This window comes from Phaethon aethereus, assembly GCF_964289735.1.
Source record: "Phaethon aethereus genome assembly, chromosome: 28".
NCBI lineage: Eukaryota > Metazoa > Chordata > Aves > Phaethontiformes > Phaethontidae > Phaethon > Phaethon aethereus.
The window spans coordinates 2,652,713-2,668,901 of NC_138604.1; the positions used below are offsets into that span (position 1 = coordinate 2,652,713).

General features: G+C 59.5%; 3 protein-coding genes across 5 annotated transcripts; all 3 read left to right on the plus strand.

Moving 5' to 3' along the window:
* Positions 1-47: 47 nt before the first annotated feature.
* Positions 48-6,555, plus strand: CHTOP (chromatin target of PRMT1; the record flags this gene model as incomplete). Of its 3 annotated transcripts, none has more annotated exons than XM_082011473.1 (5): positions 48-112; positions 1,603-1,756; positions 4,110-4,296; positions 4,428-4,565; positions 5,813-6,555. In XM_082011473.1, 5 exons carry the CDS (start codon positions 48-50, stop codon positions 6,013-6,015), a joined length of 747 nt encoding a protein of 248 aa, XP_081867599.1. In that variant the 3' UTR covers positions 6,016-6,555. The 3 variants fall into 3 exon arrangements, with proteins under 3 accessions (XP_081867599.1, XP_081867600.1, XP_081867601.1); XM_082011474.1 differs by having other exon boundaries at positions 4,113-4,296; XM_082011475.1 differs by lacking the exon at positions 4,428-4,565 and having other exon boundaries at positions 4,113-4,296.
* A 3,495-nt stretch (positions 6,556-10,050) lies between these two features.
* LOC309414312 (mothers against decapentaplegic homolog 4-like) lies at positions 10,051-14,336 on the plus strand. Its single transcript, XM_082011620.1, has 11 exons — positions 10,051-10,383; positions 11,195-11,369; positions 11,475-11,495; positions 11,616-11,819; positions 11,912-12,043; positions 12,133-12,237; positions 12,324-12,377; positions 12,479-12,662; positions 13,570-13,738; positions 13,892-14,030; positions 14,124-14,336. Exons 1-11 carry the CDS (start codon positions 10,147-10,149, stop codon positions 14,333-14,335), a joined length of 1,632 nt encoding a protein of 543 aa, XP_081867746.1. The 5' UTR covers positions 10,051-10,146; the 3' UTR covers position 14,336.
* A 328-nt stretch (positions 14,337-14,664) lies between these two features.
* SNAPIN (SNAP associated protein) lies at positions 14,665-15,717 on the plus strand (the record flags this gene model as incomplete). Its single annotated transcript, XM_082011621.1, has 4 exons — positions 14,665-14,791; positions 15,233-15,279; positions 15,401-15,519; positions 15,613-15,717. Exons 1-4 carry the CDS (start codon positions 14,682-14,684, stop codon positions 15,715-15,717), a joined length of 381 nt encoding a protein of 126 aa, XP_081867747.1. The 5' UTR covers positions 14,665-14,681.
* Positions 15,718-16,189: the final 472 nt, after the last annotated feature.

Sequence of the window (16,189 nt, forward strand, 5' to 3'; positions counted from 1 at the left end):
TTCGTTAAATCTGGTTCTCGTGTCTTGCAGATTCTCTTGATCTGAAGATGGCTGCACAGTCAGCACCGAAGGTTGTGCTAAAGAGCACCACCAAGATGTCTCTGAACGAGCGGTGAGGAAGCCAACAGCAGCTTCAGCTCATAAGAAATTTTTTTACTTAATTATCACTGTCCAGTGTCCAAAAAACCAACGTGGTTTCTGCCCTCTTTTAACCTCACTAAAACAAGCAGATGGCTATGCACCTCTGTCTTAAACTGCAACAAATGTGGTACACAAGGTTAAAAGGGCAAGTGTTTTGGAGAAATTTATCCATAGCAGTTAATATTAAACTATTCAACACATAAATATGGTGGGATGTGTTATAACAAAAGAGAGAAACCTCACACCCTCCCTTTTTCTTCCACATGTTTTTACATTTATATAGTTGACACTGCAGCATGGTAGCATGTTACCTAAGCTGCAGCAGGCTTGCTGCTTTGTCCGAGGCAGACACACGTGCATGTGGTCTGGCCTGTAAGAGGCATGCAGCAGGCCATTAAACAAGCCCGAAGGCCCTTTAACAATGTTTTGGGCCTTGTAAGAGGCAAATGCTTTGCTTCATCTCCATCTCTCTCTTTTCTTGATTTCTTTGTTTCTTCTGTCAAGTTCTGTTTTTCCATGCCATTGAGCTTTTGCGGTTCTACAGTGACAACTAACAGTGCCGATGCAGTTATGTTTCGCTTTCTTGCTAATCGCTGTTGGATTAACTACGTTAGTATCATTGGACCAGGGATAAAGGGAGCCATTTGCATGCAGTTCCTGCTCTAGCAAGTGGTGCAGTGAGATGTAGCCTGAACCGGTGCTCGGAACTTACTTCAGGAAAGAGGAGCGGTGAGGTGCAGTGCAGGGAAGGCTTGCTGGCCTGTTTCATTTTGGTCAGTCCATATTCCTCATCTGTAAGTGTTTTCTTTCGCAGTCTTGTGTAGCTCTCAGGACACAGTAGAAAGCTGATGGGTCACTGCTAAGGAGGCTTTCCATCTTGCTGTACATTCTGCTCCTATATAGCTCTTAAAAGACAGAAGATAGTTCGTGCGCCATAGAAATTAAGTGAACTGTTTTTGTAAGTGAGCGCACTTGGGTGGTGGCATATCTTATGGAAGCAGTTCTGTGGTGCGCCAGAGGCACGCCAGTCTGTTCCCAGGGCCGATGTCTTCCGTAAAGCTGCCTTCTGGCACTGAGTTTTTAAACAGTTTTCTCAGCGCTTTGAGGGTTAATTTGGCTTTTGCAGTCAGATTTCAGTTTGCTTTTCTGTTTCTGTGATGTCCTCTCCCATCTGTCATGATCATCTCTGCTTATTGCTTGTTTTCATTCCTTCTGCCATTTCTGAAAATCAGTAACCTAAAGCTTTATCACTTCTGAATTAATGTAAAACATCATTTCTGAGTTTCCAGTTCTTGCACACTTGTGGAAAACAAGGAATACGTAATCGCATATGACGTGACCTAAGTACCACTCTTTACATAAGATTCATGGGATCTGGAGATCCAATCTTGAGAACCATGAAATGCCAATAAATGTATGTAATAAAGCTTTATTTAAACACCCATTTTATTCGACTTGAAGCTTTACTAACATGCTGAAGAACAAACAGCCGATGCCAGTGAATATTCGGGCTACCATGCAGCAGCAGCAGCAGCTAGCCAGTGCCAGAAACAGAAGACTGGCTCAGCAGATGGAGAATAGACCTTCTGTCCAGGCTGCTTTGAAGCTCAAACAGGTGAGAGAAAGTGGCGTATTCTGGGGCAGCCTGTCGATGCCTGTCACCAGCAAATGGATTTTCAGGATATGATGGATTTTGAAAAATGCTCCTGAAAGTTAAAAATGAGAGACCTAGAAGGGACTTGCAGAAAATACCACTTTTTACTCCAGATAAGTAATGCTTTGTAACTTACTGGTTAATACTACTGAGTTGGGGTTTTTTTTGTGCTGCCTGTTCATCTCTCCTCTCTATTTTTTCAGAGAAATGTTCTCATTCTGGGTTTCTGGATCTGCTGAGTGCTTCATCTCGCAATCTAGCTGCAGTTACAATTGCTGCAGATTTGTTTCCAGTACTTGCTATCCATTTGAGGCTGGTTGCTCCCTTCCCCAACTCCACCCTCTCTTGGCGCACTCCCTTGGTAGCAGCTGGCTGCGAGGGACAGATGAACAAATTGATTTTTTTGATTGCTTGCGAATGCTAGAATGCAGGCCTGGATTTAAGGCATGGTGTTGCATTCTCCTTATATAGAGTGTTTATCGTTCCACATTTCAGTGCTGAGTACTACAGATTACGGTGTGTTCCTCAAATAGCCTTCAGTCAGTAGAGCAGAAGACCTAAGCAAACACGCTAGATTTTGATTTCTCTGCTGCGGTCAATGTGCTGCTCCATAACTCTGGGCTTACTGAAAGGGCAGGGGGCAAAATCTCACTACAACAGAAGCATCGATAAGATACAGAAGAGAACTGTTTGTCAGGGGCTTGCTCATTGTCAGCCTGCAGGGGTTTTTGCAAGTTTTAAAGCTTATGTTTAAATGGGAAGGCTGGTAAGATTAGCTTAAAGCGTATGTGTAGGGCACAAATTGAAACCTGTGGCGTACTGCTGCACAGCTGTGCAGTAGTTAAATGTAATTCTTTACATTCTGCTTATGGGCGAGATAAAGCCCTGGAAACTTCTTAGCTGAGCTGCTTCACCAAATAGCTGGAATACTTAAACCTGCCACACATGCTCACATTCAGGGCTCACTGATAAAGAGGAATGCAGCTGCTTCTTAAGATCTCCTGAGAATTCTGTTGTAAAAACAAGACTGTGGTGCCAGTTAGCCTTGCAGAGCTTGTAAACAAAAGCTCTGGGAATGGTAGTCTGAATTTTTTTTTCTGCCTTTAAAAAAAATTTTTTTTAAAAGAATTTCACAAGTGGTAAGTGAAACTGGATTGAAAGCATGAAGCTTCTGCTTGCTGAATTGAGGTGCCACAGACGAACAGGGAAGAACTTTTGGCTTAGCTGTTAAACCCATTTGATTTGTATGTTCGGCATAGGTGTACTTTCATGGTCTTCTGGAATTGAATGCTGCAAAAGAGGGCCATGGGAGGGCATTGTAGGGAAATTCTGAAACTTGGTGTATGTTGGATTGCTCTTTGAAGTTCGGCAGTTGGCGTGGTGATTGGCTTTTCACAAGTGCTATACTTGGTATCACCAGGAGTTTTTTTCATCCTTCTGGATGTGGTATGTCCAGAAGTGCTGGGGAGCATTGATCCCAGTGATGGGTCACCTGTGCTTCAGCAAGGGCTTCTCTAAACTCCTGCAGAGCGCTGCTGCTGCTAGATTTGCGGGTTTGTGTTTTGCATCCTCTGCATCTGAGTGCCCAAGTGTTTACGTAAACCTGCTGTGGTTTTTTTAATGTAAAAACATTTGTTCTAGCTGTGCATTTACTTAGTAGCTGGAGCAGACCCAGGTGCTACCGCTCTGAGGTAGAGCAGAAGGGTGAGCGCTCTTAAGCTGTTTCAGTGCAAAGTCCAGCAGCTTATCTTAAACTCTCATGGTAAGTGACATAAACGAATAATTGGATGCGGAGCATACACATGCTTTCTCATTCCTTTCTGCCACCCAGGCTGGGCAAAAGAGAGAGGATAACATTTTAGGCGGTCACTTGCTCTGCAGAGGTAGGTTAGGCTTGTGCCACAGCAGGGGTAGTTGCTTTCTGTCTCCAGGGTTTGCTTGGACTGTCGCCTTCCAGCAGAAAGGATTAGTGGGCTGCCTTGTGGATTAAGTGTCTGCTTTGATTTGGACTGCTAAAAACGGAGAAAAATGCATTGTTCCAAATCTGTAAACTTTCTTGTCTCTGTACAAACACTTGCTTCCAGGAAAGGTCTTTGTTCTTTGTTTGACCTTCACAAATTATCCCTCACAGAGCAGATTGTCTTCCTTTGAAGCTTGATCATACATTGCAGAGAGATGGTGACCCTCTTATTTTATTTAAAAACAACAGAAAAAAGCCCACCACTTTTATTGGTAGGTGATTGCTATGCTGTTTGTGTTGCAAGTCTGAGATTGCTGCATGATTTTCTTGTTTCTTAAAAATCTTCTATTCCAGAAGAGCTTAAAGCAACGCCTCGGTAAAAGTAACATTCAGGCACGATTAGGCCGGCCGGCGGGACCCCTTGCTCGTGGAGCCATGGGAGGAAGAGGACTGTCTATGGGGCAGAGAGGCTTGCCACGAGGAGCCATGCGTGGTGGCCGGGGAGCAAGAGCTCTGCTGAGAGGAGGAGTCCCACTCAGAGGTCAGTACTGTGGCTGAACTGGAGTTGCTTTTATGCCAGTAATGCCGTCTTCCTGACGGTGTGTCTCTGATTCTGTTGCTCGGTCTGAAAACTCATTTCTTTCTGATTTGAATTCCCTTTCTCTGTTGAAGGTCAGAGCCTGCTTCGTGGAGGACGAGGTATATCCCCCAGGATGGGGCTGAGAAGAGGTGGCATTAGAGGTCGCGGTGGCCCTGGAAGAGGTGGCCTAGGCAGAGGCGCCATGGGTCGTGGAGGACTCGGTGGCAGAGGTTAGTGTGCACAAACTTGGGGAGCAGCACACTGCTGCTGCATAAGTATAAATAAGCTTTAATTCTTTTTTCTGCTTAAGGCTAGCATGTGTAGGTACATGCAGCCCCAAAACCCCTCTGTTCTTGAATCAGTGTACGGCGTAGTGCTAAATTAAGGCTTTTGCTCCTGATAGATTTTGCCAGACCTTACACCTCGCCAAGATCCTTGACTGTGTCAGTGTTGCTAGAGGAGTTGTGGGGACCGTCAGGGAAGTTGTCTGCTCCTGCAGGTATCACTGGCTGGGTGATGCTTGCAACAGTAGTCGAGGTGGCGAGTAATGTTCCAGCATATTGAGGAAGACTACACTGTCTCCTCACACTTAAGAAGGAAATGATACAGAGTCTGTGTAAACAAAGAGACTCTTAAAATAATTAGCGAGGGGAAAAATTTAACAGAAGAAAGCCTAAAGCCCTGCAAAATAAATTCAAAAGTCTGAAACTGAATCAAGTCTTGGGTAAATGAACTCTGTATTTTCAACAACAACTCAGAGAAGCAGTAAAGCAGGAGTGCAAGAGGAAATACAGGAGACAGCTGTTGATGGTCGGATGGTTAATGTTTCAGACAGATGTTTGGTTAGAACATCGGCCAAGTGCTCTCTCCTGTTACTTTGGGATTGGACCAATGTTTGTAGGAGTTAGAGCAGACAGTTATCAGGAAGCTGCCTATCTCTTCACAGCCTTGGCTTGTAGCTTTAGCTTTATTTCTTAGCCTGACAAATACTGATGGAGGTGGGCTCTTGGGTGTCCTACTTCTGAAGTAGTCTGAAAACCTCTCAATTTGGAGTATCGTGTATAGGAAAAATTTGCTTGTAGTCGTTAATGGCGTTGCCAAAAGCTTCAGCCTGGCCCAGAGGTGTGCAGGATCTCGGGGTACGCTCCATGGGAGAGAAGTATGCAACGTGTAGGTGGGATTGGACCACAAACCAGGGAGATGAGGGTCTGAGCTAAGAGCTCTTAGTCGCACATCAAACATCCGTCTGGCCGCCTGGACTGAAACGGAAGCAGCCTGGGGAGCTAATCCAGCGCGGTAAAACCGACCCACTGCGGGAGTTGGAGGTGGGCTGAGGGGTAGGTGCCCCGTGGAGGAGCTGAAGCAGCTCTGCTGAACGTGCTGCAATGTCTGGGCTCTGCCAGGGCAGCGGCAGCCGCGGCAAACCCCGAGGCGCTCTCTGGTGGAGTGTGTAACCGTCATCTTGTCTCACTGTAAGGTCGCGGCATGGCAGGCCGGGGACGAGGCGGCTTTGGAGGTCGTGGCAGAGGCAGAGGACGAGGAAGAGGATCCGCACGGCCTGCGCTGACCAAGGAGCAGCTGGACAACCAATTAGATGCTTACATGTCTAAAACGAAAGGACACCTCGATGCTGAGCTGGATGCTTACATGGCTCAGACAGACCCGGAAACAAACGACTGAAGGTCGTTCCAAGAGACTGGTGTTGAAGTTAGTGTGTTATGTCGATGCCCATAAGCTAAAAATGGAAACCCTGATTCATGCTGGAAGGACCCGCAGGAATAGGGAGCAGCCCTGTTCTACCCAGAGATGGCTTTAGTGTGTTCCTTTAACATTTTGATACTGTTTGTTGTATGAAACCTTTTTTTTGATTGTTTTTTATATGTTTGTTCTTTCTTTCCCTGAGTACTCCAACCGTCAATGTGACAGATGCGCTGGCATCAGCGCTGGTGCCTCGCCGTGCCCGTGCAGCACCGCCCATGCTGCGTTAGGTGAAGCGCTGGTCAGCGCCGGGATCGCACCTTTATGTGCCTGTTGAGCTCTGCGGTTGCATTTTGGGATCGGCCGTGTCCCCAAGCGTGACCGAAGGGCCGAGTTCACGCCTGCAGTTCAGTTTAACCCATCTGAAGCAAAAAAAATACTCCCGGCAGGGCGAACAGTTAGGCCAGGTTTAGTTGTGCTCCTTGTAGGCGTGCCAATCTTCTTCTTTCGCACCAAACCTTCCTCTTCCCCTGGTAGCCAGCGTTCTGCTAATGCCTAGCACTTCCCAGGTTGAAAACTTCTTGGTTTGTGGGGTTTTTTGTTTGTTTTTAGACAAAGTTTGAATTCCTTTTGCGTCGTGTTTGAACAGATGGCACCAGCAGTTTCTGTGTCTGCAAGAAAACAAATGTTTATTTAAAGGAATTGGAAGCAGGAACATAAAATTCCAGCTGTGATGGCAAAGCATGGTAGAACTGTCTCTTCTAAAACATGGGGTCCAAAATTCATCTGTTACCTTTCGGTGTAACCAAAACTGCGTCCTTCGCTCAGACCAACTGCCTGCACTTACCCCATGGGTTCGGGAAGGGGTCTGTTCCTCAAGTTTAAGTTCAGCCATTCTGTGAACTGTTCCAGTTTCAATGGAATCTTGTATTTCTGGTTTGTTGTAACAACGGAGAAATAATTATAAAAGCAATGTGGACTCTGGGTGGTGGTCTGGTGGTGTGTGTGGGGTTTTTTTTCCCCCCTGGAAAGGGGGGTTTCTGGCGCTGGGTAAATACACTTCGCGGGGGGGTGGAGGGAAGGCTGTGTCTCTGCTGCCGGCGGAATCGCACCTCGGAACCGGGCGCTGAGGATGCTGAGCCCGCGCTGCCGTTTCCTCGGCGGCTCCGTGTCCCCGCCCCGGGACTCCGCCGGCTGCCGCCCCCCTCCCCGGGCGGCCCCGCCGCGGCGTCCCGGGGGGCGAAGGGGCTGAGCCGGCCCTGGAGCCGTCTGGGCGCCGGCAGCCGCCCCGCCCGCCGTGCAAGCGCAGCCGCTATTGGCTGACGAGGCGACGGCCTCTTGTCACGACGTCCGCTATTGGTTGCGACGCTCCAGCGCCTCACGCGTTCCGGCTTCGCCTTTTGTTATTGTAGCAAACAAGTTGCAAAGCGGCGGCAGGAGCGGGCAGGGCTGCGGGCAGGGACGGGCAGGGCTGCGGGCAGGGACGGGCAGGGCTGCGGGCAAGGCTGCGGGCAGCTGGAGGACATGCGGCGGGAGCCGGGCCCCGAGTGAGGAGAGCCGGGCGGTGGAGGTGAGTAGCCAGCCCGGCCCCGGTGCGTGCTCCCCCCGCACACCCACGCCCCGCATTGGCCCCGGCTCCCACCGGCGGCCCCACTCGTGTCCCTTCCTCGAAGCCCTGCCCTAGCCCGTCGCTCCCTCCCCTGCCAGCTGCAACATCCCCTGGCCCCTCACCGTCAGCGCAGCCGCCCCCGTTAAACCGCCGGGCTGGTCGCGGGGGCACAGGGACCCCCACCCATCGGGGAGCCCCAAACCCAGGGCAACAGCCCCGTGTTCAGCCTGCGGATGGCCTCGGGACGGAGGTGGGCCGCTGCCCCATGACGTCCCGGCAGTTGGCATATGGCGGGGATGGCCAATGGCACCCGCTTTTCCAGGACATCCCTCCTGCTTCCCTTCCCGCGCTCCTCGCCCTCCCTTCATAAGCCAAGGTTCAAGTTCAAGTTCGGGGAGCATCCCGCTCCCTGGCCCGCGGCACCGGAGCTGGGCTGGGGGGACAGGCAGGAATGAGGTCCCCACCCGGGCACCCATCGGTCCCTTTGTCCCTGCCCTTGGGATTTTCTGGGAGCACAGTTAGCGGCCCCGGAGCCGAGGAGATCAGGCCGGGGACCGTGTCCGTGCAGGAGGTGGCTGCCCCCCACCCCAGGCTGCTCGTCCCCCTCCTGCCCTGGGGGACGAGGCTGGCTCCGGCCCTGGGGCTCGGGCCACGGGATCAGCGAGGTGTTTATGCGGCGGGAGCGGGGCGGAGGGGAGCCCTCGATCCCAGCCCCGCGCTGCCGCAGGAAGAGCCCTGACAGGTTTGTGAAAAGCCCCCAGCCACGTCCCCTGGGCTGGGACAAAAGACTCGCGCAGAAATGTCGCTGCCCATCTGGAGCGGGGCGATGAGGCGCCTCGTTACCCCTCCGGTTCGCTCTGACGCCGGGCCAGGAGGGGCCTTTTGGGGTCCTCTCTGCCTCTGGTGCCGTCGCGGGCGGCCGCGCTCCCCGAGGGCGGGTGAGTGCTCCTGGCCGCCGCGTCTCCGGGGGGTAACCGCAGCCAGGGAGAAGCTGTCTCTGGCCCCTGCTCACCCCAGTTTCCCCCAGTCCAGACTGGGCTGGGTTTCGGATGGGGCTGGAGGACAGCCCTGGCCCTTCGAGTCTTTCCCGGAGCAGCTGGCATTGGCCTTGAGGTCCGGCCACCGGAGCTGCGGGGAACCGGGACTGACGCTGGGGCCCTGCCAGGGCGATCCTGCGCAGCCCCTGCGTGCAGCGAGTCCCCGTCGCCCTCTTTCACCTCTTTTAGCCTCAAAATTGAACCTTGTGGCAGAGCGTGCCAGGCAGGCAGGGGCCCTGGGGACGAGCTGGCTGGCAGAGAGCAGGCAGGAGTGCCGGCATCAGGGCAGCACCGGGCATCCCCAGGACGGGTGCCCGAGGCTGTGTTAGCACCCATGGGGCGAACCCCACAGCCTGGCAGGGTGTTCAGGGTTGTGCCCCAGCCGCGGGGGGCTCCGCGCGGCCCCTCCGGCGTCCCTGGCGGTGTCCCCATGGCCGACAGCATCTGGCTCGTCTCAAGCCGGAGGAGCCCTGCCAGCAGCATTGCTCCGGCGAGAGGGGGGCCGTGGCCCTCTGCCTGCATGGGGGGGGGACAAGCAGGCAGGGCGCTGGCAGGACAGCCTGCCTCCCGTCCAGCGGATAAGCGGCGGGGAGCAGGAGCTGACGGTTTGTTGTGTCTGCCGCCAGCCCAAGGTTTTTTCCCAGGCCCTGGACCGTTGCACCCGCCGTGACGCAGAACCAGGACCCCGCTGCAGCGGCACCGCGGCGGGCGCAGAGCCCCGGCGCGGCCCCGGCCAGCGGCGGGGGGGATGCTCGTGGGGCCCCGGCACGTGTGCGTGTGCACGCGGCTCTTGGCGTGCGCGCGGTCTGGCAGGGGAGGCAGGAAAGGGAGAAGCCCGGCAGCGAGCGAGGGGTTAAGGAGCGGCGCCAAGCTGGGGCTGTGTTTAGTCTGGCCCCCGCGCTGGCGACGGGACAGGCAGCGCGGAGCACGTGTCCATCGCCCCGGCCTCTGCACGCACGCAGGCACCCTTGCACGCTGCGCGCACGCGGGCGCGCTCCCTGCCAGGCCCTTGGTGCGGCACGGCCGGTGTCCCCTCAGCCGTGCGCGCTGCCGAGCGCGACGCCGTGGCTCCGCTCTGGCTCTGCTGCCGTCGGAGGCAGGGACCGTGGGGAGCTGGGGACACCCCGAGCGCCCCAGCGTCGCTGTAACCCCCGTGCCTCTTCCCACTCCGGACAAGGACTGTGGAACCCAGCTGTCCGGGCGTTCGAGGTGACATATGGCTTTGTCCCACGTCCTCCTCGCCTGCCACGTGCCGTTTTGGGGGGCTGCCGCCTCACCTCTTGCCGGCACCAACCGCCCCATGTCCGCCCCATAGGCACCGGCACCCCGTACGGTGCTTGAGTCCCGGCTCGGTGGCCCCGTGCCACGGCGGCCGTTGCAGGCGAGGGCAAGGGGGGACGGCAGGTCCCCTGCCGCGGGGTGACAGGCAGGGCCGTGCCGTGCCGTGCCTTGCAGGGGAGCAGCGCCATGTCCCTCGGCGCGCCCACGAGCAGCGACGCCTGCCTGAGCATCGTGCACAGCCTGATGTGCCACCGGCAGGGCGGGGAGAACGAGACCTTCGCCAAGCGGGCCATCGAGAGCCTCGTCAAGAAGCTGAAGGAGAAGAAGGACGAGCTCGACTCGCTCATCGCCGCCATCACCACCAACGGCGCCCACCCCAGCAAGTGCGTCACCATCCAGCGCACCTTGGACGGGCGGCTGCAGGTAACCCCGCCGCGCCGCGCCCCGCTGTCTGGGTGCCTCGGCAGACCCGCGCCAGCCTGACAGCCCCCCCTGCACCCCAAGGCTGTCCCCGAGCTGGGGAGACCTCGCTGTTGGGGTGCCCCGTGAGCCCCGAGACCCCACAGCCCTCCCGGAGCTGGGGGGGGGGGGCCACCCGGGCGCCCCATGACACCCCATGGCAAGCCCTCCCCCAGGCTTGGGGGACCTGGGTGTTGGAGCGCCCCGAGACCCCCCCCAGCGCTCCCCAAGCTGGGGGAGCCCAGGCATCCGGGCGGCGGAGGGGACCCCCCCGGGAGGGGCACACAGAGGGACCCCCGCCGGGAGCCGTGCTGACTTCGATGCCTGGGCTCGCGCCCACCCCCCCCGCAGCCGTGGGGGTGGGGGGACAGGGACAGGCAGGGATCCCCACCCTCTCGAGGCAGGGGCGGCTGCAGGCAGCGTTGCCCCCTCCCCACAGTGCCCCCCCCCCAGCGCTGGCGTCCCCCGGCGGCTCGGCCCCCCTTCCCGGCGTGAGTCACTGTCTGCAGGCCGCGCGCCGGGGGGGCAGCGGGGGGGTGTTATGTCTGGAGCCGGGGAGGCGCGGGGGGAGCCCCCCGGACGCTGTGGGGTCCCGGCCTGGCGCCAGCGCCCGTGCTGGGGGGCGAGGCCGTGGGGGGGGGGGGGGGGTCCGGCGCCAGACTGGGTGCAGTCAGCCGAGGTCGGGGGGGAGATGGGGGGGACGGACACACGACACACAGATGTCCCCCGCCTCGTCGCCCCGGTGTCCCCGTCCTGCCCCCGTGCCCCCCCGCAGGTGGCCGGCAGGAAGGGGTTCCCCCACGTCATCTACGCCCGGCTCTGGCGCTGGCCCGACCTGCACAAAAACGAGCTGAAACACGTCAAATTCTGCCAGTTCGCCTTCGACCTCAAGTACGACAGCGTCTGCGTCAACCCCTACCACTACGAGCGCGTGGTGGCCCCCGCCATCGGTGAGCCAGTCCCGCCGGGACCCCCCGGGGGGCGGGGGGGGCACCCCCCGCCTGCCACCGGCGCCCGTAACGCCCCCCCCGCCCCGCCCCGTCTCTCCCCGGCAGGTCTGAGCATCCAGAGCACAGGTGAGACCCCGGCACGGGGCCGGCGGGGAGCACCCCCGGAGCCGGCGTCCCCCCCCGCCGCCCCACAGCGGGTCCCCGTGCCCCCCATGGTCTCCGGTGTGTGTCCCCCCCCCCCCCCAGTGCCCCCCACGCGCCTGGTGAAGGAGGAGTTTGTCCATGACTGTGTGCAGATGGAGGTGCCGCCCGGCCGGGAGCAGGGGGCCAAGCGGGCGCCACGTCCGCCCCCCACCGAGCCCTACCACCAGCCGCTGCCCCCCCTGCAGCTCCCCGAGACCCCCCGCATCCCCGGGAGCCTCTACCCCGCGCTGCCCATGTCACCCCCAGGTGAGACCCGGTTAATCCCCATCCCCTGGGAAGGGTTTGGGGGCATCAGCCTGAGCCCCCCCTCGTCCCATCTGTGTGTCCCCCCCCCACAGTGGCTCCCGGCGGTTCCCTGCTCTCGCTGCCCCACGGCGAGGGGCTGCTGCACATCGCCTGCCCCACGCCGCCGCCGGCCGCCCCGGCGCAGCCCCCCCCGCGGAACGGCTACCCCAAGCCGCCCTACCACAGTGAGTGCCGGGGACACCCCGCAACCCCCGGCTGGGCGGGGGTCCCGCACGGGGACGCCTCCCTCCGGCCCCCCTCTCTTCTACCCCAGGTTCACCGGCGAGCTGGACCGGGGCGGCCGTCTATGCACCGAGCCTGGGGGGGCCACAGCCCACCCCCCCGCCGCAGCCCCCGCTCCACCACCCCAACCACTACTGTAGGTTTGGGGGGGAGCAGGGGGGTGTCGTCTGCAAGGCCCCCCGCGCCTTCGCCGCACTGACCCCATCTCTGCCCCCTCCCCAGGGCCCCCACACCATAGCTCCGGGCCGTACCAGCAACCGGTGTCCACCCACCCCGGTAAGTGCCCCCCACCGATTAGGGGGTGATCGCCCCCTCCCTGAGCCAGGGGTGCCCTGACCCCCCTGTCCCTGTGTGTGCCCCCCTCCCGCCCCCCCCAGGGCCGGAGTTTTGGTGCTCCATCGCCTACTTTGAGATGGACGTGCAGGTGGGGGAGATCTTCAAGGTGCCGTCCAGCTGCCCCGCGGTCGTCGTGGACGGTTACGTGGACCCCTCGGGGGGGGATCGCTTCTGCCTGGGGCAGCTCTCCAACGTGCACCGCACCGACGCCAGCGAGCGGGCCCGGTGGGGCGGGGGGCGAGGGGGGGGACGCGGGGCAGTGCCGAGGCAGGGGGGCGTGGGGCGGGGGGGGAGTAAGGGGGGGGGGAGCTGGGGGATGAAGGATGGGGTAAATGGGGCTGCGGGGGGGGGGGTGAGGCGTGGGGCAGAGAGGGGAGATGGGGGGCAAAAGGGCACATGGGGGTGTAGGGATGATGTGTGGGGCAGAAGGGGGATATAGGGGGCAGGTGGGGAGATACAGGGAGCAACTGGGGGATGATGGGGCAGAAGGAGGGATATAGGGGCAACTGGGGGATATATGGGGCAGAAGGAGGGGTATAGGCGGCAAATGGGGGATATATGGGGCAGAAGGAGGGATATAGGGGCAACTGGGGGATGAATGGGGCAGAAGGAGGGATATAGGGGCAACTGGGGGATGATGGGGCAGAAGGAGGGGTATAGGGGGCAAGTGGGGGATATATGGGGCAGAAGGAGGGATATAGGGGCAACTGGGGGATGATGGGGCAGAAGGAGGGATATAGGGGCAAGTGGGGGATAATGGGGCAGGAGGAGGGGTATAGGGGGCAACTGGGGGATATATGGGGCAGAAGGAGGGATATAGGGGCAACTGGGGGATGATGGGGCAGAAGGAGGGATATAGGGGCAAGTGGGGGATAATGGGGCAGAAGGAGGGGTATAGGGGGCAAATGGGGGATATATGGGGCAGAAGGAGGGATATAGGAGGGACTGGGGGATGATGGGGCAGAGGGGGGACATAGTGGGGGAAATGGGCAACGTACAGGACAGAAGGGGGATATAGAGGGCAAATGAGGGATGTACAGGGCGGGGGGGTATAAGGGGCTAATGAGGGATTTGGGGGGCAGCGGGGGGATGCTGCGGCGAGGTGCTGGTGCTGACGGTCTCTGCGGGACAGGCTGCACATCGGGAAGGGCGTGCAGCTGGAGTGCCGGGGCGAGGGCGACGTGTGGATGCGGTGCCTGAGCGACCATGCCGTCTTCGTGCAGAGCTACTACCTGGACCGGGAGGCCGGGAGAGCCCCCGGCGACGCCGTGCACAAGATCTACCCCGGTGCCTACATCAAGGTGGGGCGTCCCCGGGGGCAAGGGGGGACCCCGCATCCCCAGGAGGGAGTGGTAGCAGGGATGGAGCGACCCCCGTGCCCGTGTTAAAGGCAGTCCCTAGGACACCCCCCACCAATGCTGCCCTGCTCAGGGGTCCCCCCACATTGCCCCCAGGTATTTGACCTGCGCCAGTGCCACCGCCAGATGCAGCAGCAAGCGGCCACAGCTCAGGCTGCAGCCGCCGCTCAGGCTGCCGCCGTGGCCGGCAACATCCCGGGTCCTGGCTCAGTGGGAGGCATCGCGCCCGCCGTGGGTGAGTGAGCCCCCGGGGGCTTGGGCCGGGGGGACGACGGGACCCCCATGGCCGTGGGGATCCCCCATCCAAGGCGGCGACTCTCCCGGGCAGGGCTTTCGGCGGCAGCGGGGATCGGCGTGGACGACCTGCGGCGGTTGTGCATCCTGCGGCTGAGCTTCGTCAAGGGCTGGGGGCCCGACTACCCCCGGCAGAGCATCAAGCACACGCCGTGCTGGATCGAGGTGCACCTCCATCGCGCCCTGCAGCTGCTGGATGAGGTCCTGCACACCATGCCTGCCGCCGAGCCGGGCCCCCTGCGCTAGCCCCTGCTCCTCTTAATTTAATTTTTGTAAGAAAAAGGAAAAAAAAAAAAAAAAAAAAAAAAAAGCAGCAGAAAGTACCAAAAACGCGCGGCGGGGGCTGGTTCTAACCGTTATTTAATGAACGGGTTCGGGTTTTGCCGCTTGGCTCTGTCTGCGCCTTCCGCGGGTGCTCGGCGCTGCGGAGGGCGAGGGCTGCGCCTCCAGCGCGTTCCTAGGACTACATTTCCCAGCGACCCCCGCGGCGCGGGACGGAAGTTTGTTTTCCCGCCCCGCGGACTCTGTTTCCCGGCGGCGCTCGCGCTTGCCCCCATTTCCCGGCGGCCCCCGCGGCGTCGGCGGCGCCAAGATGGCGGCGGGGAGCGGTGGCGCGGCGGCGCGGGAGCTGTTCGCCGAGGGGCTGTTGCAGTTCTTGCGGCCGGCGGTGCGGCAGCTCGACGGACACGTCCACGCCGTCAGGTCCGGGGGCCGGGAGGAGGGAGGAGGGAGGAGGGCCCGCGGCGCCTGAGGAGAACGGCGGGAGCGGGGCTGAGGGGTCAGTTTTGGGGGGGTGAAGGGCTTTAGGGGCTTAGGATTGCCGGGGGGGGGGGGAGAGGGGTTCCTAGCTGGGCGGAGGGGGCTGCAGGGGTTGGTGCCGATGGGGGCAGGTCCCTGGGTGAAGGGGGGCATTAGGGGTGCGTGTGGGGTGGGGGTTAGAGGCGGGGGGGGCATGTAGCTGGTTTAGGGAGAGTTAGGGATGCTGAGGGGTGTGCAGGTAAGCGGGTGGGTGGGGTGAGGTTTTGGATTGGGAGGGAGTTGGGGCAGCTGTGGGCGTGGGCTGCTTGTTGGAGGGGGAGTAGGGGTGGGTGTGGGGCTGGGGTCGAGGGTTTCGTGCTGGCCACCGACCTGTCCCCTCCGCAGGGAGAGCCAGGTGGAGCTGCGGGAGCACATCGACAGCCTGGCCACAGGTGAGACGTGGGGAGTCACCTCCGCAGCCCTGCTGGGGGGTGCAGCGGGGCTCACCCCACATCCCTTGGGGAGGGGTCTGTGTCACCCTGGGCCCGCTCCCACCCTCTGCCCTCTCCCCAGAGCTCTGCCGCATCAACGAGGACCAGAAAGTGGCGCTGGACCTCGACCCCTACGTCAAGAAGCTGCTGAATGCCCGGCGCAGGGTGGTGTTGGTCAACAACATCCTGCAGAACGCCCAGGTCGGCACGGGGACTCCGGGGCTATGGGGCCGCAGTGTTTTGGGGGATCCCAGCTCCCATGTCTCTCCTGACGGTTGTGCCTCTCTCACGCAGGAGCGGCTGCGGAGGCTGAACCACAGCGTTGCCAAGGAGACAGTACGGAGGAAGGCCATGCTGGAGGCAGCAGGTGGCTACCCCCAGGGCCTGCCTGGCAAGTGAGGCCCCCGTTGCAGTGTTAGGCCGGATCCGCCTCGCACCGTGGCTATGCCGACAGCCCTGTGAGCTGAACAGGAGCGACCCCAGACGGTAACGGGTGCGATACCATAAGGACAGCAAACAGAACGGGCCGCGAGCGAGGGGAGCAGGTATCCCTAGTTGTAGCAGCACTCTCCTCAGCGTCGACAGCATGGGATGGGGCAAGAAGTCCTGCACAGTGAGGCTACAGCTCTGCAGCTGCGGCTGAAGGAACCAGGGGACCCCGAGTTGTATTTCCAGATCTGTAGGTGCCGTAATAAAAGCAACCATGTTGTTGTTTACGGGCTGGTGAGGCAGCGCGAGTCTGTAATGCTCCCATGTCACAGCCGCAGCCTTACGTTGACATGCCTTGGGGAAAGCACAGCCAGGCAGATGCTGCCAGCAGAGAGAGCAGGTTGGTGTCCTTCAAGTTCTGGAACCCCCTCCTGCTCCTACA